Source organism: Hypomesus nipponensis, chromosome 7 (assembly GCF_054491055.1).
Source record: "Hypomesus nipponensis isolate SF chromosome 7, ASM5449105v1, whole genome shotgun sequence".
Classification (NCBI taxonomy): Eukaryota; Metazoa; Chordata; class Actinopteri; order Osmeriformes; family Osmeridae; genus Hypomesus; species Hypomesus nipponensis.
Window position 1 is genome coordinate 10,267,412 of NC_140367.1, and position 19,422 is coordinate 10,286,833.

At 44.4% G+C, this 19,422-nt stretch overlaps 1 protein-coding gene and 1 long non-coding RNA gene across 4 annotated transcripts in view; one reads left to right on the plus strand and one right to left on the minus strand.

The window, feature by feature from the left end:
* The window catches only part of LOC146276711 (uncharacterized), a 42,422-nt gene extending 37,665 nt beyond the window's left edge, over positions 1-4,757 (minus strand). Inside the window, exons 1-2 of the long non-coding RNA XR_014762507.1 lie at positions 4,577-4,757; positions 3,822-3,887 (exon numbers count right to left, since the gene is read on the minus strand). This is a non-coding gene — a long non-coding RNA (uncharacterized LOC146276711). The remainder of the gene's footprint in view (positions 1-3,821; positions 3,888-4,576) is intronic.
* Positions 4,758-12,782: 8,025 nt separating this feature from the next.
* On the plus strand, positions 12,783-19,286 carry nup50 (nucleoporin 50). Of its 3 annotated transcripts, none has more exons than XM_084701369.1 (9): positions 12,783-12,951; positions 13,512-13,608; positions 13,896-13,978; positions 14,225-14,308; positions 14,463-14,661; positions 15,313-16,041; positions 16,662-16,746; positions 17,175-17,293; positions 17,841-19,286. In XM_084701369.1, exons 3-9 carry the CDS (start codon positions 13,910-13,912, stop codon positions 18,038-18,040), a joined length of 1,485 nt encoding a protein of 494 aa, XP_084557495.1. In that variant the 5' UTR covers positions 12,783-12,951; positions 13,512-13,608; positions 13,896-13,909; the 3' UTR covers positions 18,041-19,286. The 3 variants fall into 3 exon arrangements, with proteins under 3 accessions (XP_084557495.1, XP_084557496.1, XP_084557494.1); XM_084701370.1 differs by having other exon boundaries at positions 13,560-13,608; XM_084701368.1 differs by lacking the exon at positions 13,512-13,608.
* The last annotated feature ends 136 nt before the right edge of the window (positions 19,287-19,422 follow it).

Below are 19,422 nucleotides of genomic sequence, written 5' to 3' on the forward strand. Positions count from 1 at the left end.
CCAGCTCACACCAGCAGCAGGAGGGGGGACTCCGCCCCAGGCCCCACAGGACCCTGGGACATATTACCCAGCATACTGGCACCAGGCCTTTCCTGTCCCCCCAGCCACAGGTCTGGGACCCGCCTGCCAAAACTTCTAATGTGGGGCTCCACTGAACAGTCATGATACCAGTTCAGTTGTTTGCTAGTTTTGTTATGTTGTGTTTTTGTTTGGTTATGGTTTCGTCTTGGGGGGGTGGGGGGGAGTCTTTTTGCTGTTTTTGAAAAGGGTGCCTTAGAAGTCTGTTGTCGTAGGCTGAACACGGTTGTTGTGGAGCTGAAAGCGATATTGTTATGTAACAACCACAACATCCTTATATTTGAGGCACAGTAAGACTACAATGTCTTCCATTACATAAATGGAGTGTCAAGGGTCATCTTAGAGACAGCATGCCTGTATCTATGTTGGACATTGTTAAAAGCAGTAGTAATATCCTTTAGGCGGGGCTAACGATCTAAGTCCTGAGGATCTAGCAATGCATAAATGCATTGCTTACTATGACACAGCCAATTAAAACCATTTAAAACGTTTGGTCACAGGGCATTGTGGGTACACTATGACCTAGTTTGACCCCTCTGGTGGTTTGGGGAGAGGGGGGGGGTTGGGTGCAGGCACAAGTCCCGCCTCCTACCCAACTCTACATCCAGCTCCTCCAATCACGGCTCCTCTCACAAGAGCTGCCACAGGTGAATTTGGCCAATCAGGCGTCCGCTTCTCCCCAGGCCGAGCCTGCCTGTGTAAACAGATCTGGGCAAATTGCTCCTGACAGGATGCTGAATTGCTGTGGAGCAAAGCGACACCACTCTCCAGCCGGCCAGCTTTAACATACTCTCACAGCACTTTCTCACTAGCCTTTGAACATTCCGCCCCGTGCATCCACTGCATACATCTCTCTTTTCTTTGATTATCCTGGCTTCTTGCATCTTAAACTCCCTCTACCCTAACCTATTCAACATCCATTTTCTCACCTCTCCCTGCCTATTTCACTCTCTCTTTTCCTTCATTTCTCTCCCACTGCCCCCTCTTGGCTTCCTCTTTGCTTCAAGTAGTTAAATTCAGTCAGATCCCCTCACTCACTCGCTCTCCACAACCCCCTGCCACAAAAAAAGATCCCACTGTATAAACAAGAGCATTAAGACCAACCAACATAATTATACCTCTGCTCTGACGCGAGTTAGCAGTGTTTATTTAGCCCTATTCCCATCCTACATACTGTCCCAACACCCTCCCCAGCCTTCCTTCAGCTCCCGTCGGTAGATATATAAGCTAGGCCAACTACGCCGAACAGGAACGTTGGTAAAGAGGCAAGATACAAATTAATAAGATAACAAGTGCACCTAATCCCCAAGCAGACAGCCTTGAATACTGAGGAAAAGGACTTAATGAGGAAGACATTTGCACATTTCGAAGGGAAGAGGGAACACAAGTTGCTCTGGTTACAAAGGCCTCTAGCCAAAAGACACAAATTGGCCTTATTGGGTATCCATTGGAGTCACTATTAGGGCTTTAGCATTGCTGTTGACATGCACACCAGCTACATCCCTATCTTTGCAAGGGGGAAATAAATGTATTTTTCATCTGTGTGGATTCCCAATCCTCATAAAGATGGAACGCGACAGTAAAAACATACACAGTAGTAGAACCTCATGACCTGACTGGCAAGTGAGATCCCATGATGCAACAGGGCGCAAGTTATCAGTGCCATGAAAAAGAACTCATGGATCTATTGTTAAAAGTTTTGGTGACTTGGGTCTGTCATGACTGCGTGGCATCGGGCCCACGTTTGTGCTACAGCAGATGCACACGTTTGAGGATGGGAGCTAGCCTTGAAGGTAACACAAGGTCAAACTGACAAAGATCATTCAGGCATGCGTCAGTGCTGTTTCATAATGAGGTTTTGTCGTCACTGGTATTTCTAATCCTTCCAGTCCTTCTGCTTCCTTTAAATTCATATTTACAATGTCGACCACACAATGAGGCTATAACAGACTTCAACCATAAGCTTCTCTTTGCATTTGTCCAAATGCAAAACGACCTGAAATTATGCCATATGGTATACTTTGTTTACAATGAGAATTCAAAGAGAGTACACTATTTTCAATAATTCTACCAAAGATGAGGTTATCAATTCCAATAAATAAAAACACCTTAGGTAAAAGTATCCCTCTAAATGGAAATGTGTAGACAAAATACTCATTTTTAAAAGACTCTAACTCGGGCATTGGAATAACTTAATGTTTATATGTTTTAATAGTATATTCAAAACAAACGACAAAGTTAGTTATAACAGGTTATTGTTAGTGTCACAGACATACTTTGTTTATAAAACACAATTTGTCCAGTTTCGCCTTTGACACAACTTATGTAAACATAAGACTGTGCCTTACTTAGTGACGTAAACGTGGAAGAACGTAATAGCAAAAATGAACTTGCTGGGAGTAGCCCGTTTATAGACGAACAGAGGAAACTAGAGGTCATATTTGCTAATAAAAGCAACAGAATCGGTTCAATCCAGTGATTAAACCCTGTGCAGTGCTGACTCGGGCTTTCTCTCTTTTCCCATCTCCCCTCCCCCTCCTCCAAAAACAGCATCAAAGCTATCAAAATGGTAATGTTAGGCATGAATGGGGCCCATCCCCCTCCGCGAAACTCTGCAGACTTTTTCTCCATGTTAGGAAGAAACCAACACCCCTTCTCTCACAAAATGGAAGCTTCCACTACCAAACTGAAGCGCTTTACAAAAACACTACAACAAATACAATAACATGTTAACCTTCCCGAACACCAAAGTAACTGATTGAGACGTAAACACCGAGTCGAAATGAGGTTCTCTCTTAATTACAGGCTTATTTCAAAGCGTTCTAAAAAAAAAAATCAAGGCCCGCTTCAAGTACTGAAAACTGCATTCCAGAAGGAACGGGATCGATTAAACTTAAGCGAATAGAAGAGAACATAGCGGCCAAGAAAAAACTACCATCGATTGATTTGAACAACATAATCTAAATGATAGTTTTATTTGACTAGTATGCATGCCTTGGTAGATTCAATAACTTCACAAAATCACCGAGGCACCGTAGTGAACCAGCCTTGTGACTTTAAGCGTTCTATGGCATCTGTTCGTGGTGCTGAAAGGATAGCTCCGTTCTGGGCGTCGGAGCTGTTCTACAGCTAAGTAATGTCAGCAGCACTTCAAAATACAAACTACACCCATATGCTATTAAGTTTAATCACTTATTGTAAGTCTAAAGTTAATCTTGGACACCATTCGATACACGATAGTAAAAAAGTGAGAGTGTAAGCGTGGTCGAATCAAAATGCAACCTTATCGTCATGTGACCAAGGAGAAATAATATCTCAAGACAAGCTATAAAGTAACAAATAAGTCAATGGAGTACAGAAAATAAACTTTACATCCGGTTCTATGTACAATAATAAAAATTCGATGGTAAAACTTGATGCATGATGTCTACAAAAGTAAGCTACCGGATACTTCAGCATCTCCTTTATTAGGCTACTCTCCAGAAACATGTCGACCTACTCAAAATGGACGCTAAATTTTTCAACATTTCATGTTACACAACTTAGTGTATCGGGACAAAACCTATGCAAAGGACACCTACCACACAAGACCACCCACAAAATGAATCTCAATATTCCACTTTTTAGCGATTTGTCAAACACACTGTTTTCAACATAGCCGGAGGATCTATTGCAATACAACGCTACGCCGTCACATCAAAAATAATAATTCCTAGTAAAGCAAAATATGCATTTCATCTTACTTGTTTTTCGCTTAGTGCTGTTATTCTTGTTTGCCTTTCGTGTAGTTTTTTCTTAAGCTCTCCATCCTACAATTGAACAAAAGATTATCAGTGTAATTGTAGATTTAAAAGGGATCAAAACACCAAGTGAAACAATGTCGACACAAATAAACTTAGGGTCATCTGCTGCCTATTTCAGCAAAGTCATGTTGAGGACAAAGCGGAGCAAACGCTGCTAAGTAAATAGGGTTAACGAAAGAGGAGATTTATGCTGATAAAGTTTTTCGTACACTCCCAATTCAACTGCCTGATCTTTAGGACGACTATAATGTTCCAGAAATAGACAATTACCTGTGGGTCTTGCTTCATCTGTGCAACTACTTTCTAATCGAAGATAAGAACGAAAAGGGAATAACAAAAGTGTTTCAAGTTAGTATGTAAGGGAGGAACAAAGCGGTGAGCATACAGCGAGTCAGTTTCTTGCACCTCATAAATATTCAGGTCGCGTCCTGCTCGCCACACAGCACAACCGCATTATTACTCCAAATTCTTGTTGCTCGAAAAGACCTACGACAATATCAAAGTACTCTAAAAAGTACACTAATCTCATTTGAAAGTGAACGTTATGGCGTCACTCGACACGAGAGAAACATTGTATCGCATACTTATTTAGTCGGAATGTAAACCTCTACGTTTCAGCCCCTCTGATTTTTTTCCTACCGCTCTCACTTGCTTATAAGACCAATAAGGGTAGAATAACACGATGTTTCATTTACCTGATGACATTGGATTTCTACTTTCAGCGCCTCTTGCAGGCCTTGTAGTTCCATTTTCCGACTTCAAAAGCACTTTTCTCCCACTTTCGATGCAATCAATGTGAAGTTTAAGTGAATTAAAGATTTTTTAAAAGCGACAATAACAGTCGAAAGAAGAACTACTCAGGCTGCAAAGCAAGTTCTCGCTTCTTTGCTGGGTATAGGACTCATCACTCACTTTACGCCAGTGAGCAAAGTGCTCCAAAGACAGCGGAAAGACTTCGGTACTTGGGCTGCTCCACTTCAAATATAATAGCACATCGACGCATCCGGACAAAACGATTGGTATCTATTTATTTTGATAATTTTGAGTGGAATAAGGGGGACTATATGTTGTCCGAGTCCGCGGCTTGATTTCACTTTGCCTGAGGAAAAGTTGCGCTTCGGCTGTCAATGCTAATTCGAAAGTTCCCGGATGGAGCAGTGAAAGAACAGAACTCTCCCCTCGTCTGTCTTTCTCTCCCCCTCTGTCACACAAGCATGCGTTCAGTCATGCGCATTCCCTGAAATGCACTTAGACAACAGCCCACTATGGATAACTATTCTACAAGTTAACGTTCGAGCAATTCATTTACTCACTTTATTGTATGCTGAAATCACTGTCTCATGTCAAACAGTGGGCTGTCCAATTGAGCATTAGGCCTTTTCTCGAAATATAAATATACATTAGCCTATATTCTGTTATTCTATTCAACATGTTAACCTTGTCTAGTTTTAATATAATTCTATACCGAGTTTATACACTGATGGCATTTTAGTACAATTAGTCTATTTATGTTTGGCTCTATCAAACAAACAAACAAACCAGATGACATTAAGTTGATGTACATTATTTTGATAACTTATAGGCTATTGATAAAAACAAATATAAGCGAACTTGTGAGCAGTCTGCATTTCATCAATAGGACGGTATGTAATGTTGTCCTTGGAAAACAAAACACCCATCTGAATGTAACGTTTTGTTCACCCAAATAACTATTATTTTCTCTTTTTTTCCAATCTGACACCCTCGCCCTGTGTTCAAGGTTTAGTCTCACCCCTCCCCCTCCTGCGTCCGCCCTCCTTCAAGGCACACAAGTCAAGTTGCAATTGGAGATTTTCTGATGTGTGTTGTGCAGTGGGAGCCAACCAGGAGTTGAGAATGCTGCATATGCTTTCAGACCGACTCGAGCCGCGATGGTGAAGAGCGAATCAGAGCTTCGGAGTGGGTCGGGCAAAGAAAGGATGTGAGTTGAGAGTTGATGTAAGAAAAAGAGATGGCATTGCTGTACATTCCCATCAACTCAGTGAAAAATTAAAGTGTGTGCTTGTCAAGCCTAGTTTATTGTGAATGGTCTACGATGAAATTCCTATCCAATGAAAATTAGATTTACAATGTAAAGTCATGTAGGCTATAAAAATAAACACAGCAACAGATCCAAACATAGGCAAGTAAAAACACCGTAGGCGTCCAACTGAAAAAGTAGCACCATGGACAGCGACAGAACTGCAACGCTATTTCCCCACATGAAGTGATGCTGGTGGCTCTCACATAATCATTACTCGATGTTGAAAGGAAGTTATTTATTCATGTTGCACAGCTAACTCGCCTTGAGCCATCCTCCATAGGGCATATTAATGTAACGTGAAAATCCCTCGGGATCGTGCCTTGCCGCTGTTTTAAGGCGTTCAAGAAAGGAGTTAGTCAATCGATTTTTGTGTTAAAAGAATAGCTGTAGAGAATAGCCTTCTCTACAGCCAAAGTAGCCTGACGCTATGAACTGAAAACCTGCCAGATTCAATAAAAACACAACGTGTGTCATGCAACCACAATGATATCGAAAAAGACATATTTGATAGTTTATATGGACTTTAGGCTTTAGGATTTTTCAGTCCCAGCATGGACAAGTCCCCATCCCCCACCCAATACAGGTCGGAGCCTCTGTTGCTGCCGCGGCGCTACATCAGCTGCTACTTTTCATTTCACGGCTCAGCGGTGAAACTCTTGAACTCTTCTCTGAAAACGACCAGCAGTCGCTTTCGATTGCAAGATGTTTTGGGTACGCTTCGCCACCGTTGCATCATTTGCTCAGAATAAACAGAGATACAGCAAAATAGTGAAATTGCTGTGCTTGTTTTTTTTCCTTCTGTTTAAAGTTACAATTCTGGACTACCGATGTTCAGTATGTGAAGCATAATTCTCACTAGATTGAGGCCAGCGCTTTCAGAAGTATTTGATTAACATAGGTCAATGACTTATCCAGAATGACACATTAGCCGGTTATTACTCAGCTGGCAAAATGCAATTAGTCTCCAAATTTTAGTAGATTTTTTTAGGCTATAAATTACCATAATTAGTCTTCAGTGTTCAGTCAATTGGTAGTAGCCTGCAAAGCATCTTAAACCCATAAGTATTATTTCTAAAATCAGCAAGCTTTTTTTACAAGCTTTTGCTTGTAGCCTTGATTCTTGACTCTCTTGCTTCAGTGGGCTATCCATAAAATACTCATCAGCTGCTGTGCTTCGGAGCCCGATGAGCAAGGAGTGGCCGAGCCTGTGCTAGCGTAAGCAGCAGTCACTGTGTCTAATGGCTGATTGAGTGAGTGACACACTTTCCTGGAACAAAGCAGAAATCTGTCGCTAATGTTCTACTGTTCACTCCTCTACAGTGTACCTCATCCATAAAGAGTGGACTGGGGTGCCCTGGGCAGCGCTTAGCGTACACCATGATCCTCCACGCAGCCTGCCAGCCCAAGGCCTAGTCATGAGTAGGCATGTAAAACCGGCTAAGCAGAAGATAGTTGGGGAGGGGGGGGTGGGGGGTGGTATGAGATGAGGCCTTTGGAGAATCACTACTCTTGGATCCAAGCATTATTGTCCAGAACCAAAGGATCCAGGTTCCACTATTGGCGTCACACGACTTATCTCCAATGCCTGGGTCAGATAAACCTACACTCATCTCTTGAGCAAGGCGAGAACCACGTTCAAATCAAGAGATTACGTTTGTGGTGGGAGATTATGTAAATTGTTTCCACACCTTGCCAAATGACAACATAGGGCTTTGAAGATCCTACTGACCCCCCACCCCATCCCTCCCTACACACAGACACACACACGCATCCCACCACATTTGTAAGGGCTTCAGGAGTAGATTGTCCCAATTGATGATTACAATTTATACATAAGGATATAAGATGATTTGAAATACCAGGGGATCAGAGATTGGGGGAATAGTTTGTTATCTGTCTCAGAGCGTATACTGTTCTGGACTCAAGTTGAATCGGGAGGGTAAAGTGAAGCACAAAGCCAGCAAGAGCAAAGTGATTAATAAATCAGAATACAGCCAGGAAGGTAATATTCCAATTGAAGCAATAAAGCATGTTATCATTTCACTAGAGTGCATCATTTCCATTTCATCTACACATCAACACAGTTGTTTGTTCGTGAAATTATTTTCTTGTAAAACTACCATCCCAGGTCATCTCGCACTGAATGCATGACATGCTGTATACGCGTCTATAAGTTGAGTTGTGAGTTGATGGTAAAATGTGTCCTCATATCAAGCAAGGCACTTTATCTTTGGAGCAGTGCACTGACATTTTTATTCAGTCCAATAAATGGAAACTTGGCATACTGTATTGCACTGCGCACTCAGAACATGAGCCAAAGAGCATATCCTTCTCAACTGATGAAAAGATACCCTGACATTTGTCTGGATGAGTATTTGGGCTTACCGGAGGTTGACATAGATGTCAGCTGAGCGCATGCACAAGGTCGGTTTGAAGACGCAAGACTGTCAAGATACAGAGACACTCAGACCCGGAAATGTCTGTGGTTTGACCAGATGGGTATTCTGCAGCAGTATGATAAGTAGGCAGTAATGTTAACAACATGTTAATAACATATTTACCAACAAATATTGTATTGGTTTATACCATGCAGCCACGTGCATAAATGTTATGAACGCAATGAACCCTTCAGTCTGTTGTGCGGCCCCCTGTGTCCTTCCAATGTCTTATTGCTGTGCCAAGATAAACTGTCTGGCTTCTGCCATTTCTGCCCCTGTAAAGCCTCTCTTGACACAGGAAGACATTTACTAGACAGTAAGGAAGTGACCCGCTGCTTTTTAATACAGTCCACTGGTCTACAGCATCGGGGCAGCTTGCCGTGCATTCTGTGGAGAGACGTTGGTCTGTCTGTACCTGTGGCTGCCCAGTTAGGATATACAGGACTCTGAGACACACACACACACAGACGCTAGTCCTGTATCCATTTTCAATCATTTGACCTTGAGCATGCACAATCTCTGCCCATAAGAAATACTGTGTCAATCTACCACTGAGAATCCACGCAAGCAGTTTTGTTTGAAGTCAGCGGTTAACTTCGGAATAAAACACAATGAATCACAATGTGTACAGTGACTATTCTTGGCCACACTCGAGTACCTTTAAGCCAGTTAATCAATTTTAATCAAACACTGTTGATTTCATTATGTTACTTGTACACAGTCTTCCATTGTTGTATTTTTAAAGCAGAAATGTACTGTTGGTAAAATAAGTCATGTGGCATTTCAGTCAACGGTGGGATAAGAGAAGTTAATTGAGAAGGAAGAGAGTATTATCTGCTTTCAGCCCTGCATGCTCATCTCCAGATCATCTGACCCTTTTACTCTCTTTGGAGTTGCTTGGACAAAACACAAATGTTTTTGGTGTCGCACGGAATTAATTGCTGAGGCTGAATTCAATTTAATTCCCTGACTAGAGTATTTGTGTTGGGTTAGCAGTTTGTCTATGCAGTGAACAAACAAACATGGCTGACGTTGTTTTCCTCCCAAAGAAGATTAATGACAAGTAAGAAAAAAAGGATTTCGATTCAGCATTGTCAGGAGTGGATGTTCTCACACATGCGATAACTAAGTGTGAATCATTAGTATCACTGCCAATGTCTAGTTATGACTTACTAGTTATTCTAGTCCAGGTGTTCACAACAAAGATGATTTATTCTGATGGGAATGTTTGATAGAATCCAATGTGATTCATGCAGAATAAAATCAGTGTGTGGGAGGCTAAAGCAAGTGTCATGAAGCCACTGAGACAGACACTCGATTTCTTTAGCATTGCCTTCTTCGGTGTCTCTGCCTCTCTCAAAAGGTGGTTGCCTCAGAATGATTGCTTCAGGCGGTCTGTTGGAACAGTAGAGGGCGGCAGCAAAATCGGTGTCATAGCACAGCAAAAGAAATGGCAACGATGGAGCCAAAGAAACGTGAGGAGAATAAACAATGAGATTTGAACAGTAAAGTTCATATGAAAAGGTTAGACTTAATATTGAATGACTTGACAGCGCTGAGGGGAGTCCGTTTTGATTGGCTCCCCTCTTCCTTTAGACAGTATTTCCAGACCGCACGAAGACATCTCCAGTTTCCTCTCCATAGTGATTGTTTATTGACAAACCCAGACAGACTATTTCATGATTTCCCATTGTGATAAAGCAGATCTTTGTGTCCTCACTGGCAGTGACACAGCTCTTTGGCACCCATTACGCTTCTAAGTTTGAGGATTTAATATGAATGAATTATTAATTACCATAATTCAATCATCTCAATCTGATTGTTCTAAACTCCCGTCTGTGTTGCCAAGGCAGTTATTGAACCATCCAGCATGTAATCAACTGGCTTTGAACAGTCTGACGGGCAAATTCATTTATCAGATTTCCCCTAGGTAGAGGATTGGGTTTTGAAGCTGTGAGTGAAAAGTTATTAAGCTCTGATGCTGTGTACTCTAACACAGAGAGGGGAAATCCCAAACAAAGGCCAACACCCTTTCAAACGTTTTATTTTTATTTTTAAAGAAAGGGCACAGTTCCTTATGTGTGTACTGTCAGTCAGTTAAAAACTGTCTGTTTTAGATCTATTTTCTGTATTTGAGAGGAGGGTCACAAAGTAGGTGTGGTCAGTTGATGTGTGGATTTTGTAAACGTACAATAATGTATTTCTTTAGCATATTTCATTGTTATGTTGTTGGTATTCAGCAGAAAATCAATAAACGCATTTAATATGGCAAGCGCCCAAATGCCAACTGAGAGAAAGGTATCAAGCCAATGTTTCTTTTTCAAACCAAGTGGAGTATAATGTAGATCAATGTGTTTCCTTTCCTTAGTACCCCTCCCAGCCACTAGAAGGCATTAAGCTGATTGCATTCCAAATAGAGTTGAGCATTAGAAGTCTCTCTGCTACAAATTGTAATTTTTGACATGAAATATATTCAACCATACAATACCATTTAACAAATTCAAATTAGACAACAATTTTTACTGAACTGCCCACAAGTTAGCCAAGATTTTTTCTTCTTTCTTGATGATTCTTAAATTTTACATTTTGTACCATTAGTCCACTGGATTTGAATGTTAACCTAAACATTGGTGCCTGTTTCACATCACCTATTCTTCAATACAATTACACTAAAGTGTACACGGACAGATAACACAAAAATGGTTCCATTAACATCCAATTATATTTGCTTTTAATTTGTCTCTACACTAATTGCTGCTTCTAATGTGACAGTTAGCTAATTGAGTATAATTACTGCTTCACTGATCTTTAGTGCTTGATTGACATTTAAATATGTCTTGTGAACAGACCTGCAATTAGAAATGCATGCAAAAATTATAATAAGGGCCTTGAGATTTAATCAAGAACATAATCAAGGAAGAATAAAGATGTAAAAGTCTAAAACCATTTAAATGAGCAGCATGTACCCCATCTTTGTTCCTGGAATGGCTGAAAAGGCAACGTTCTCAGAGTCTGACTTAACTCATGCTAGAATTAGAACTACTAACATTTTCAATAATCACTTATGTTCAACATCCCCTCACTGGGAGATGATCAATGACTTCTTTGCCCGCTTGTGGGACATCAGGCTTTGATTCTGCTGCACCTCTGAAGTCTAATTCTAGGGGAAATCTCAAATCATATTGATCTGTTCAGTCCTGCAGAGAGGGGAGCCTCAGCAGGCTTTCACCTTGCAGATTGGTTGTTAACAGCACCAGAGCCCGCCGACTGAGATGACCCCCACACCCATAGAGCATGGAGCCCCGTCCACCCTCCGTCCACCCCCCCACCCCCATCTCATCAGCCCACAGTAATCTTCTCCACACAGCGGGCAGAGGGGCCCCCTTTTGTTAGCAGCTCAATGATGGCCCTCCTCCTCCAGGGATAGAATGGGCCCGATGGACGCTCTTACCTATATAGTCTTTTCTGAAACCGTCCAACAGCAACATTTTGTGGAGGGAAGAACAATAAATCGGTAGGAATGGCCCCATGGTAATAACCTATATGATGCACATGTTTATTTGTACTTTGAAGTATTTTAGAGCATAGTCAACCTTTTAGTCTCTATTTCTCAAGCCATATTCTCCTGTGTTAGACAGGTTTCCCTTTTTGTTGTGCCAAGGTTCCCCATTTTCTCTGCGCCAGCTGGTCAAGGGTCTCCTGCTGCCGCTAGGGCCCCCAGCTCACTTCCTACTTTTCTCTAGCACCTGTTCCTTTTTGGCAAGCTAGTGTAGGATCCTGAGAGCTTGGAGACCAGCCATCTGCTCCCCAACTCTGCACCATTTTACCCTCGATCCCCGGAGTCTTTGCATCCCGATTTATTGCAGCATTGAAACCTAGCTCGAGCTGTAATGGATTGGCTCACAAATCCCAGAGTGAAAGCAGAAAGGATGGTCTGTGTGTATGCAATAACTCTACCATTTTATGCTAACCCAAACATTACATCTAGGACTTGACCCTGAAGCTTATTGTGTATTTGTACATTTACTAATGTGCACTGTATATAGGCTATTGATTCAGCAAGACTACACTCTACATAATGTGTACATATAGTAGCCTATGTGGGCTATTGTTGATTCAGCAAGACTAAACTCGAGGCTTCTAAATAGGCAACAGACTATATTCCTCGTCTCTGACCATCCAAATACTGTAGAAGTACGCTTCTGATCCAACATGTTCTACACTATTTACTAACCCTATATACACTATTTGTAGGCTACATCGCTTTGGATAAAAGAGTTGTCCTACCATGCTGTAGTTCGTAATATGGTCAAATATTTTATCGTTACAGAATTGTTACAGAACTGCAACTATACTACAACTCCCATGGCTCTAGTGTTTTCACTCGTGCGCAGTGGCCACTAAGGCAGCCGAGGCGCGCGGATATCCCGTTTTGTAAAATGGCGGTGTGAGTGAGCCCATTTAAAATTGACCAAACTGACGCTTAAGCCGGCTTTTGTTCAAAGTTTGCGAACGTTCCGAATCATTTAACAGTAAAGGGGTACTCATCGAACGCGTAATTCAAGAAAAGGTATGTCTGTGTATATTAAATGTCAATGTGTATTAGTTAACTGCATGACGGTGCGACGCTAGCGAACATTAGCTAGCCTACTAGCTTAGCTCGAAAAGCAGAATTTCCATTCAAGTCGATGGTGTGTTAATTAGTTGGCGTTGGCTAGGCTAGCTAGCATGCTAGCTAGGTAACCATGAAGTTAGCGTAGTGGAGTCAATACGTCCTGATCATATGGTCGTGGTGTAAAGTTACACTGCATTTAGGTTTGGCAGGTCATCTGGACGTGGTCTCATGACTGTCTACCTTTGCTAGCTTCACTGGGCAAGTCATCGTGTGCTTGCTAACTAGTGGATTCTACGGTTTTGTTTGAGTGTAGCGTAGCCAGCTAGTACGGTAATTGGTTAGTAATAAGACAAGTTTAGCGAGCTAGTGCAGCACCACCATCTTATATTTTTCCTGTTAGCTTTCATTATTAAAGGGAAGCGATCCGTAACAATGTAGAGTAATTTAGCTTAGTAAAATAAGTAACATGCTAGCTAGCCAGCTAGAAACAAACTGACCACACGTTACCCGGACAGGTGCACCTCTAACCCACTGGTGCCCGGCTACTTTTATGTCGTGTCTAGGGCAGGCGCCTTAACTTAAGCTAGCTGGGCTGTTGCTCCGCTCTGCAGCGTAAGTAGTGTTCTGTATTACTATCTGCTGAGTATCATAGTGATAACTATATTTTGAGTCTTGGTCATTTGCTCTCTGCGAGGAAGTTTCAAATCATAATTTAATCTAATTTCAATTACACAAACGACAGGTAGACATAGGCCCATGTCAGACCATTCTTTTTGTTCAGCAAGTTAGTGCCAAGTGTACAACTAAGCTAGCATTAGTGTGATTGTAAACAAACAATACATGTAGTCTTGTTGTTTTTGAAAAGTTGATGTTGCTAATCTGTTGTATTTTATTTGCAGAGACCATAGTTGTGATGGCAAAGAGGATCGCTGACAAGGAGCTCACGGACAGGAACTGGGATCAGGAAGATGAGGGGGAAGAGGTGTGACCACTAAGTTGTAGAGATCCCCCTCATGAATCGTGTGGTTGCCACGACGACTTCTGTCCCGACCTGTAGACAAACAAACATTTCATGTGATGTCACTGATTGGCTTTGCTCAAGGCTAGGATGGCTAAAGGATTAGGTCACTGTGATAAACTGACAATACGCAATTGCGTCCACAGGAGAGAAAAAAGAAAAAACAGGTTTGTAAAGGATGCGTAGCTAACGGTGACTTTCATCCATCAGGCGGGGACTTTCTCAGTGGCGAGCGAGGACGTGCTGAAGAACAGGCCGATCAAGAAGGCCAAGCGTCGAACTGCCGGCACAGAGGTAACGCCCCAGGAAGCACCCACACGCATGCTGGCAGAGGGCGAACTTCGCGGCACACAAACCCTCCAGAGAGGAGCGCATGCCTTTGACCTCCGCTCAACACCCTACCCCCCCCACCGTGTGCATTAGTCACGCGCTTCCTGTTTGTCCCCAGGGTGACGGCGGGGGATCCTTCAAAGGGTTTAAAGGCTTCTCCCTGGCCCCGACGTCGGCAGCCGGAGGTGGGACCACGGGGTTTTCCGGTTTCGGGAACGGTGCCGGTTTCAAGGGCCTCAGCGGCCTGACCAACGGGAACACGGCTGCTCCCGGCTTCGGGGGCTTTGCCTCGCCCACTGCCGGCACGGCCGCACCTGGTGAGGGTCCGGACCGGGGGCTCAAACAGCACGGCTTCAGTGTCGCTGAATGGGAACATTCTATAACGTATTTAGGGCTATGTGTTGATTTAGATTAGGTACTTCTGGACTATGCATGATTTGTGTCTTGTGAACTAGTCCATCCCATATTATTATTATTATTTATATAACGGCATATTGCACTCGGAAGGTATTGTACTCTCATAAAATGAACATTCTGTTAAATGTCAGCCGCCACTGGTCCACTGTTAATATGTAATTGAGTTGAAAATTCTTCCATTGTTGTGGACTGGGGTTTGACATTTGAGGCTAATGGAGCTGAATCAGCAGGGTGCTGTTAGTGTGTGTGTGTGTGTACGTGTGCGACTGCGTGTCTTTGTGCAGCTCCCTGTCCTTTCTCCTCCGCTCAGTGCTTCAGGGCAGAATGGCAGGGCTGCAGTGTTCCACTCAGTCGGGGGACCGCCGTTCGCCTCTCGGTGGGGGGAGGGGTGCTGTCACGCTTGCCTAGGCAGACACAGCCCGGCTAGCTCCCCTCCTCCTCCTCCATCTCCATTCAAACACAGGGCACCTCAGAGGTATTTCTAGATCTGCGTGATGTCGGACTCACCCCCCCCGCCCGTCTGTTCCCCCCCACCCTTTTCTTCATCTCAGGTTTATTAACATTCAACGGCCCCGCCTCCACCAAGCCTGCATCGGGTGACATCACAGGCAAGCAGACCAACGGCTCCGCCCCCAGCTTGGCTCAGAGCTCAGGCTCCAGCAGCAGCAGCAGCAGCCGCGGCAGCAGCAGCAACAAGGAGTACAGCCGGCAGCTCACAGCGCTCAACTGCTCCGTGCGGGACTGGATCACCAAGCACGTGAACGACAACCCCTTGTGCGACCTCAACCCCATCTTCCGGGACTATGAGCGGCACCTGGCCAGCATCGAGAAGAAGTACGGGGGAGGAGGAGGAGGAGCGGCCACCGCAGCAGCAGCAGCAGCAGCAGCGACGGACGGAGGCTCAGAGAGCAAGGCGCCAGGGGAGAAGCAGGGGGGGCTCCTGCCAGCCGGCGCCTTCCCCTCCTCCTCCTCCGGCGGCGCGCTAGCCTCCGTGCCAGCCTCCGCGCCGGCCCAAGCTTTGTTCTCCTTTGGCAAGGACAAGCCGGAGAGCGCCGCCCCCCCGGAGAAGAGCTCCCCCGTCCCTGCCGGCATCACGTTTAACTTCGGGCAGAAGGTGGACAGCTCGGTGCTGGGGTCCGGCGGGGCTCCCCCCAGCTTCTCCTTCTCCTCCACCACCTCCTCCGCCAGCCCGGGCTCTCTGTTTGGGGCTTCCAGCAGCCTGGCTGCCCCTGCCCCCTTCTCCTTCAGCGGGGCAAAGGTTGAGCCTGTCCAACCTACAGGTACCGTATTGACAAAATTCTCTTTCTGGAAATGTGTATTGTGCACTATAGCAGTCTTTTCTCATTGACTATACATTGACTGTAGAATCAGGAGTTTGACTGTTCCGTTCTCTTAAAACAACCTCTTGATGTTTAGGCTGTTAAGGCTTGAAGTGCTTCATTTTGGACCCCCTTTGTGAATACATACTGATTTAAAATTGTCCTTAATTTGATGCAGGATCAAGAAATGTGGCTCATGCTTGAAATGTGAAACATGTTCCATATTATTACAACGACTTATAGAACCATTATCTTCCCAGTGCCCACATTTGAATCCATGACATGGGCTCATACTACAGTTTGACGTGCATTAATACATTGGAGAAGGGCAGATTAAATTGGATAAGATTATTCGGTGGTAGCATTTTCTTTCTTTTTTTAAGCTGAATTAATGCATAGAAAAAAAAAAGATTAAATGGGGTCAATATCCAGATGATACCACTGGAAGTCTGTGAGGGAAGGTGAAGGAGTACCTTGAAGGCTGTCTCACTGTCCTGCTGTATGTGTCGTGTCATGTAACAACTGCTAAATGAATACATGTCATGTAAATGTAACCCCCGGCCCCCTCCGGATCCTTCTAGAAGACAACGCGGACGAGGAGTCCGACGAGCCGCCCAAGCCCGAGGTCCGCGAGATCAAAGAGAAGGACGCCTTCTATTCCAAAAAGTAGGCTCCAGCTCCCGAGAACGCTTCACTTCCTGTCGGGACGTCCTGACTCGCCCAATCAGTCGCAGTGGTTGAGCTGTCGGTCGACGTCCCCTTTTCTGTGCACGTTACGGAAACGCAGTGTGACTCTGCAGCACAGTACAGTCAGAAAACAGTGTCACCGTTTTAACTAAATGTATCTCTGTTAAATGCACCCAAAACATGTACATTCCACCATTGTTTTGATAGTATTGCACTTCCAATTACCAATGCTGTTGGAGGGCAAAAAAAAAAATTCTGCTATTTGTTCTTTGAGTAATCTTTGACGACATCACTATAAAACGATAAAACCTAACAGGGCAGTGACTGAATGACCTCCCTCCCCCCGTGAAATGAATGGCCATTATTCCAGGATGTTGGCTGACATGTTGCCCTGTTTCCCCCGTCAGGTGCAAACTGTTCTACAAGAAGGAGACCGAGTTCAAGGAGAAGGGCGTGGGCACGCTGCACCTCAAACAGGCGTCAGAGGGCAAGACCCAGCTGCTGGTGCGCGCCGACACCAACTTGGGTAAGGCTACCGGGGAAGAAACATGGCTACCTAAAAAACAAAAAACAAAGACTAAATATACTGAGCTAGCAGGCTACCCAGCCCCCCCCCCCACGCGCTCCAGCCTCAGCCGGCTGCTTGACAATAACACGTAGACTTAAACTGAGCAGAAGGTTTTCGATTCTAATTGGCAAATATTGACACGCGTCAATATGAGAGCAGCCTTGGCTGGGCTCCCTTCTGCTGGCTGCTGGTGAACAGCCCCGAGGCTGGCCCGGGAGAGTCCTTGTTCTCCTGTGGGCTTGCTGCAGCTGAAACGTGACTGCGTTACTGAGCAGCCTGGCCTCGTGTCCACCTAGTGGCCCGAGTTGGTACTACCGGGAAACACATTACATGCAGCGTCATTCCCATACGCTGCGGTTGGAATTGCGAGGCCGACATGTTTTTGGTCGTGTTAACACCGCGAGTTTGTTGTCGATTGATTAGCTTGATTTGCGCTTGTGCGTGAGGGATCCCTCGATGACAGCTTGTTTGTTTCCCCCCCCCCCCCTCTCCTGCTTGTCAACAGGAAACATCCTGCTGAACATCATGGTGCAGGCCTCCATGCCCTGCTCCAGGATGGGCAAGAACAACGTGATGGTGGTGTGTGTTCCCAACCCGCCCGTGGACGACAAGAACGCCAGCAACCCCGTGCCCATGCTCATCAGAGTGAAGACCACAGAGGACGCAGACGAACTGCTCCAAATCCTCCAGGAGAAGAAGGCCTGAGCCGCCCCCACCCCGCCCCCAGGACTTCATCATCCCCTCTCCCCCACCTTCTCCACCACCCAGGCCATGGTGTTTCAGCCCCTCCCCCTCTCCCCCTGTCCCCCCTCCCTTGCTGTGGCCAGGGCACGGCCAGTGAGGCCTCATATTTGTACTCATGGCCGTTTTATCTTCACACACACTTGTACTAGACTTACACACACACACGCCCATGGAAATCAACAGTTTTATGTGCATGGATGTACAGAACAAATTAAGTTTGTAAGTTAGAGAATTTGTCTTTTTTTTTTTTTTTTTTTTCATCATACTGTGAAGTGGGTCCTGCTTCAATTCGAGGAGTTGTGTGACGCGTATTTGAAGTAAGAGAGAAAATTAAAGTGTGATTCCGGTCACAGAAAATACAGTTTTGGAAAACACATTCACTGTTCTGGGCTCGGGAACATTCCAGAGAGTTTGTGTGCTGCTGCTGTTGCTAGTTAGATGGGAGACGAGCTGAACAAAATGGTTTGGATGTTTTGGTTCTTTGCCTGCTGTTTTGGATTAGTATTGTCAAGGGGGAGTTTTTGCAAGTATGAATTATCGTGTGTTCAGCATGAATGTTTTTATACTGGCCACGTCCGATTCTCCTGAAGGAAACGTGACAAATATAGTAATGCGCCGTGTTGACGAGTGTTAAAACTGCTTTTCACCTTGTTTTGGAGACAAACCCCTTCATCCAAGTACAGTAACTAAATGAATGTGGAGGCAGTATACTAATCATCCACTCATTTAGGTTCAACAACTTGAGTCACTGTGGAAAAACAGTGGGGGCGAGTGGACTAAGATTCTCCAGTTTATACTCCCGTGTGTACTGAATGTGTTGAGACGTTTTTGCTCTGTAACTATTTATTGTTGAAACAAAACTGTGTGCCCGAATGGGAGTCCTGGATGTGCACCCGTAGTCTAGAGGAAGTGAACTAACCCCCTTCCAGCCCCACCAGAATGGTTTATATATGTACGCGCCTCCTCACAGCACTGGAGAACCCCACAGACAGTGTGCAAGGGAAGTACGTTTATCTCAAGGCTGTTTCCTACATGGCAGTTTGTGTCTGAACGCAAGTGTCGCATATATAGATATATATATAGATATGTGATTACTGTTTTTTTCCAAGTGTCCTTTTGTATCGCCTTAGAAACGATGAGGCATGCAATCATCGGCGCCTAATACATTTGTAGTCGTTTGATTCGGGGAATAAATCCATACAGCAAATATGCGTCCTAGGCTGGTCACTGGAAATACCAGTAGTCTATGGAAATCATTTTGAAAAATGTTTGCAAGACCTCAAAAGGCCACCAGAGGGAGTCCTTGAGCCAGTCTTTGTCCTTCACTGTACGCTCACTTATGT

What these genes read in the sequence shown, in the direction of transcription:
- nup50 (XM_084701369.1), top strand. Translation starts at nt 13,910, where the DNA reads ATGGCAAAGAGGATCGCTGACAAGGAGCTCACGGACAGGAACTGGGAT. An exon ending in AGGAAGATGAGGGGGAAGAG is followed by an intron (nt 13,979 to 14,224) that starts GTGTGACCACTA and finishes TTCATCCATCAG; the next exon opens with GCGGGGACTTTCTCAGTGGC. An exon ending in GACGCCTTCTATTCCAAAAA is followed by an intron (nt 16,747 to 17,174) that starts GTAGGCTCCAGC and finishes TTCCCCCGTCAG; the next exon opens with GTGCAAACTGTTCTACAAGA.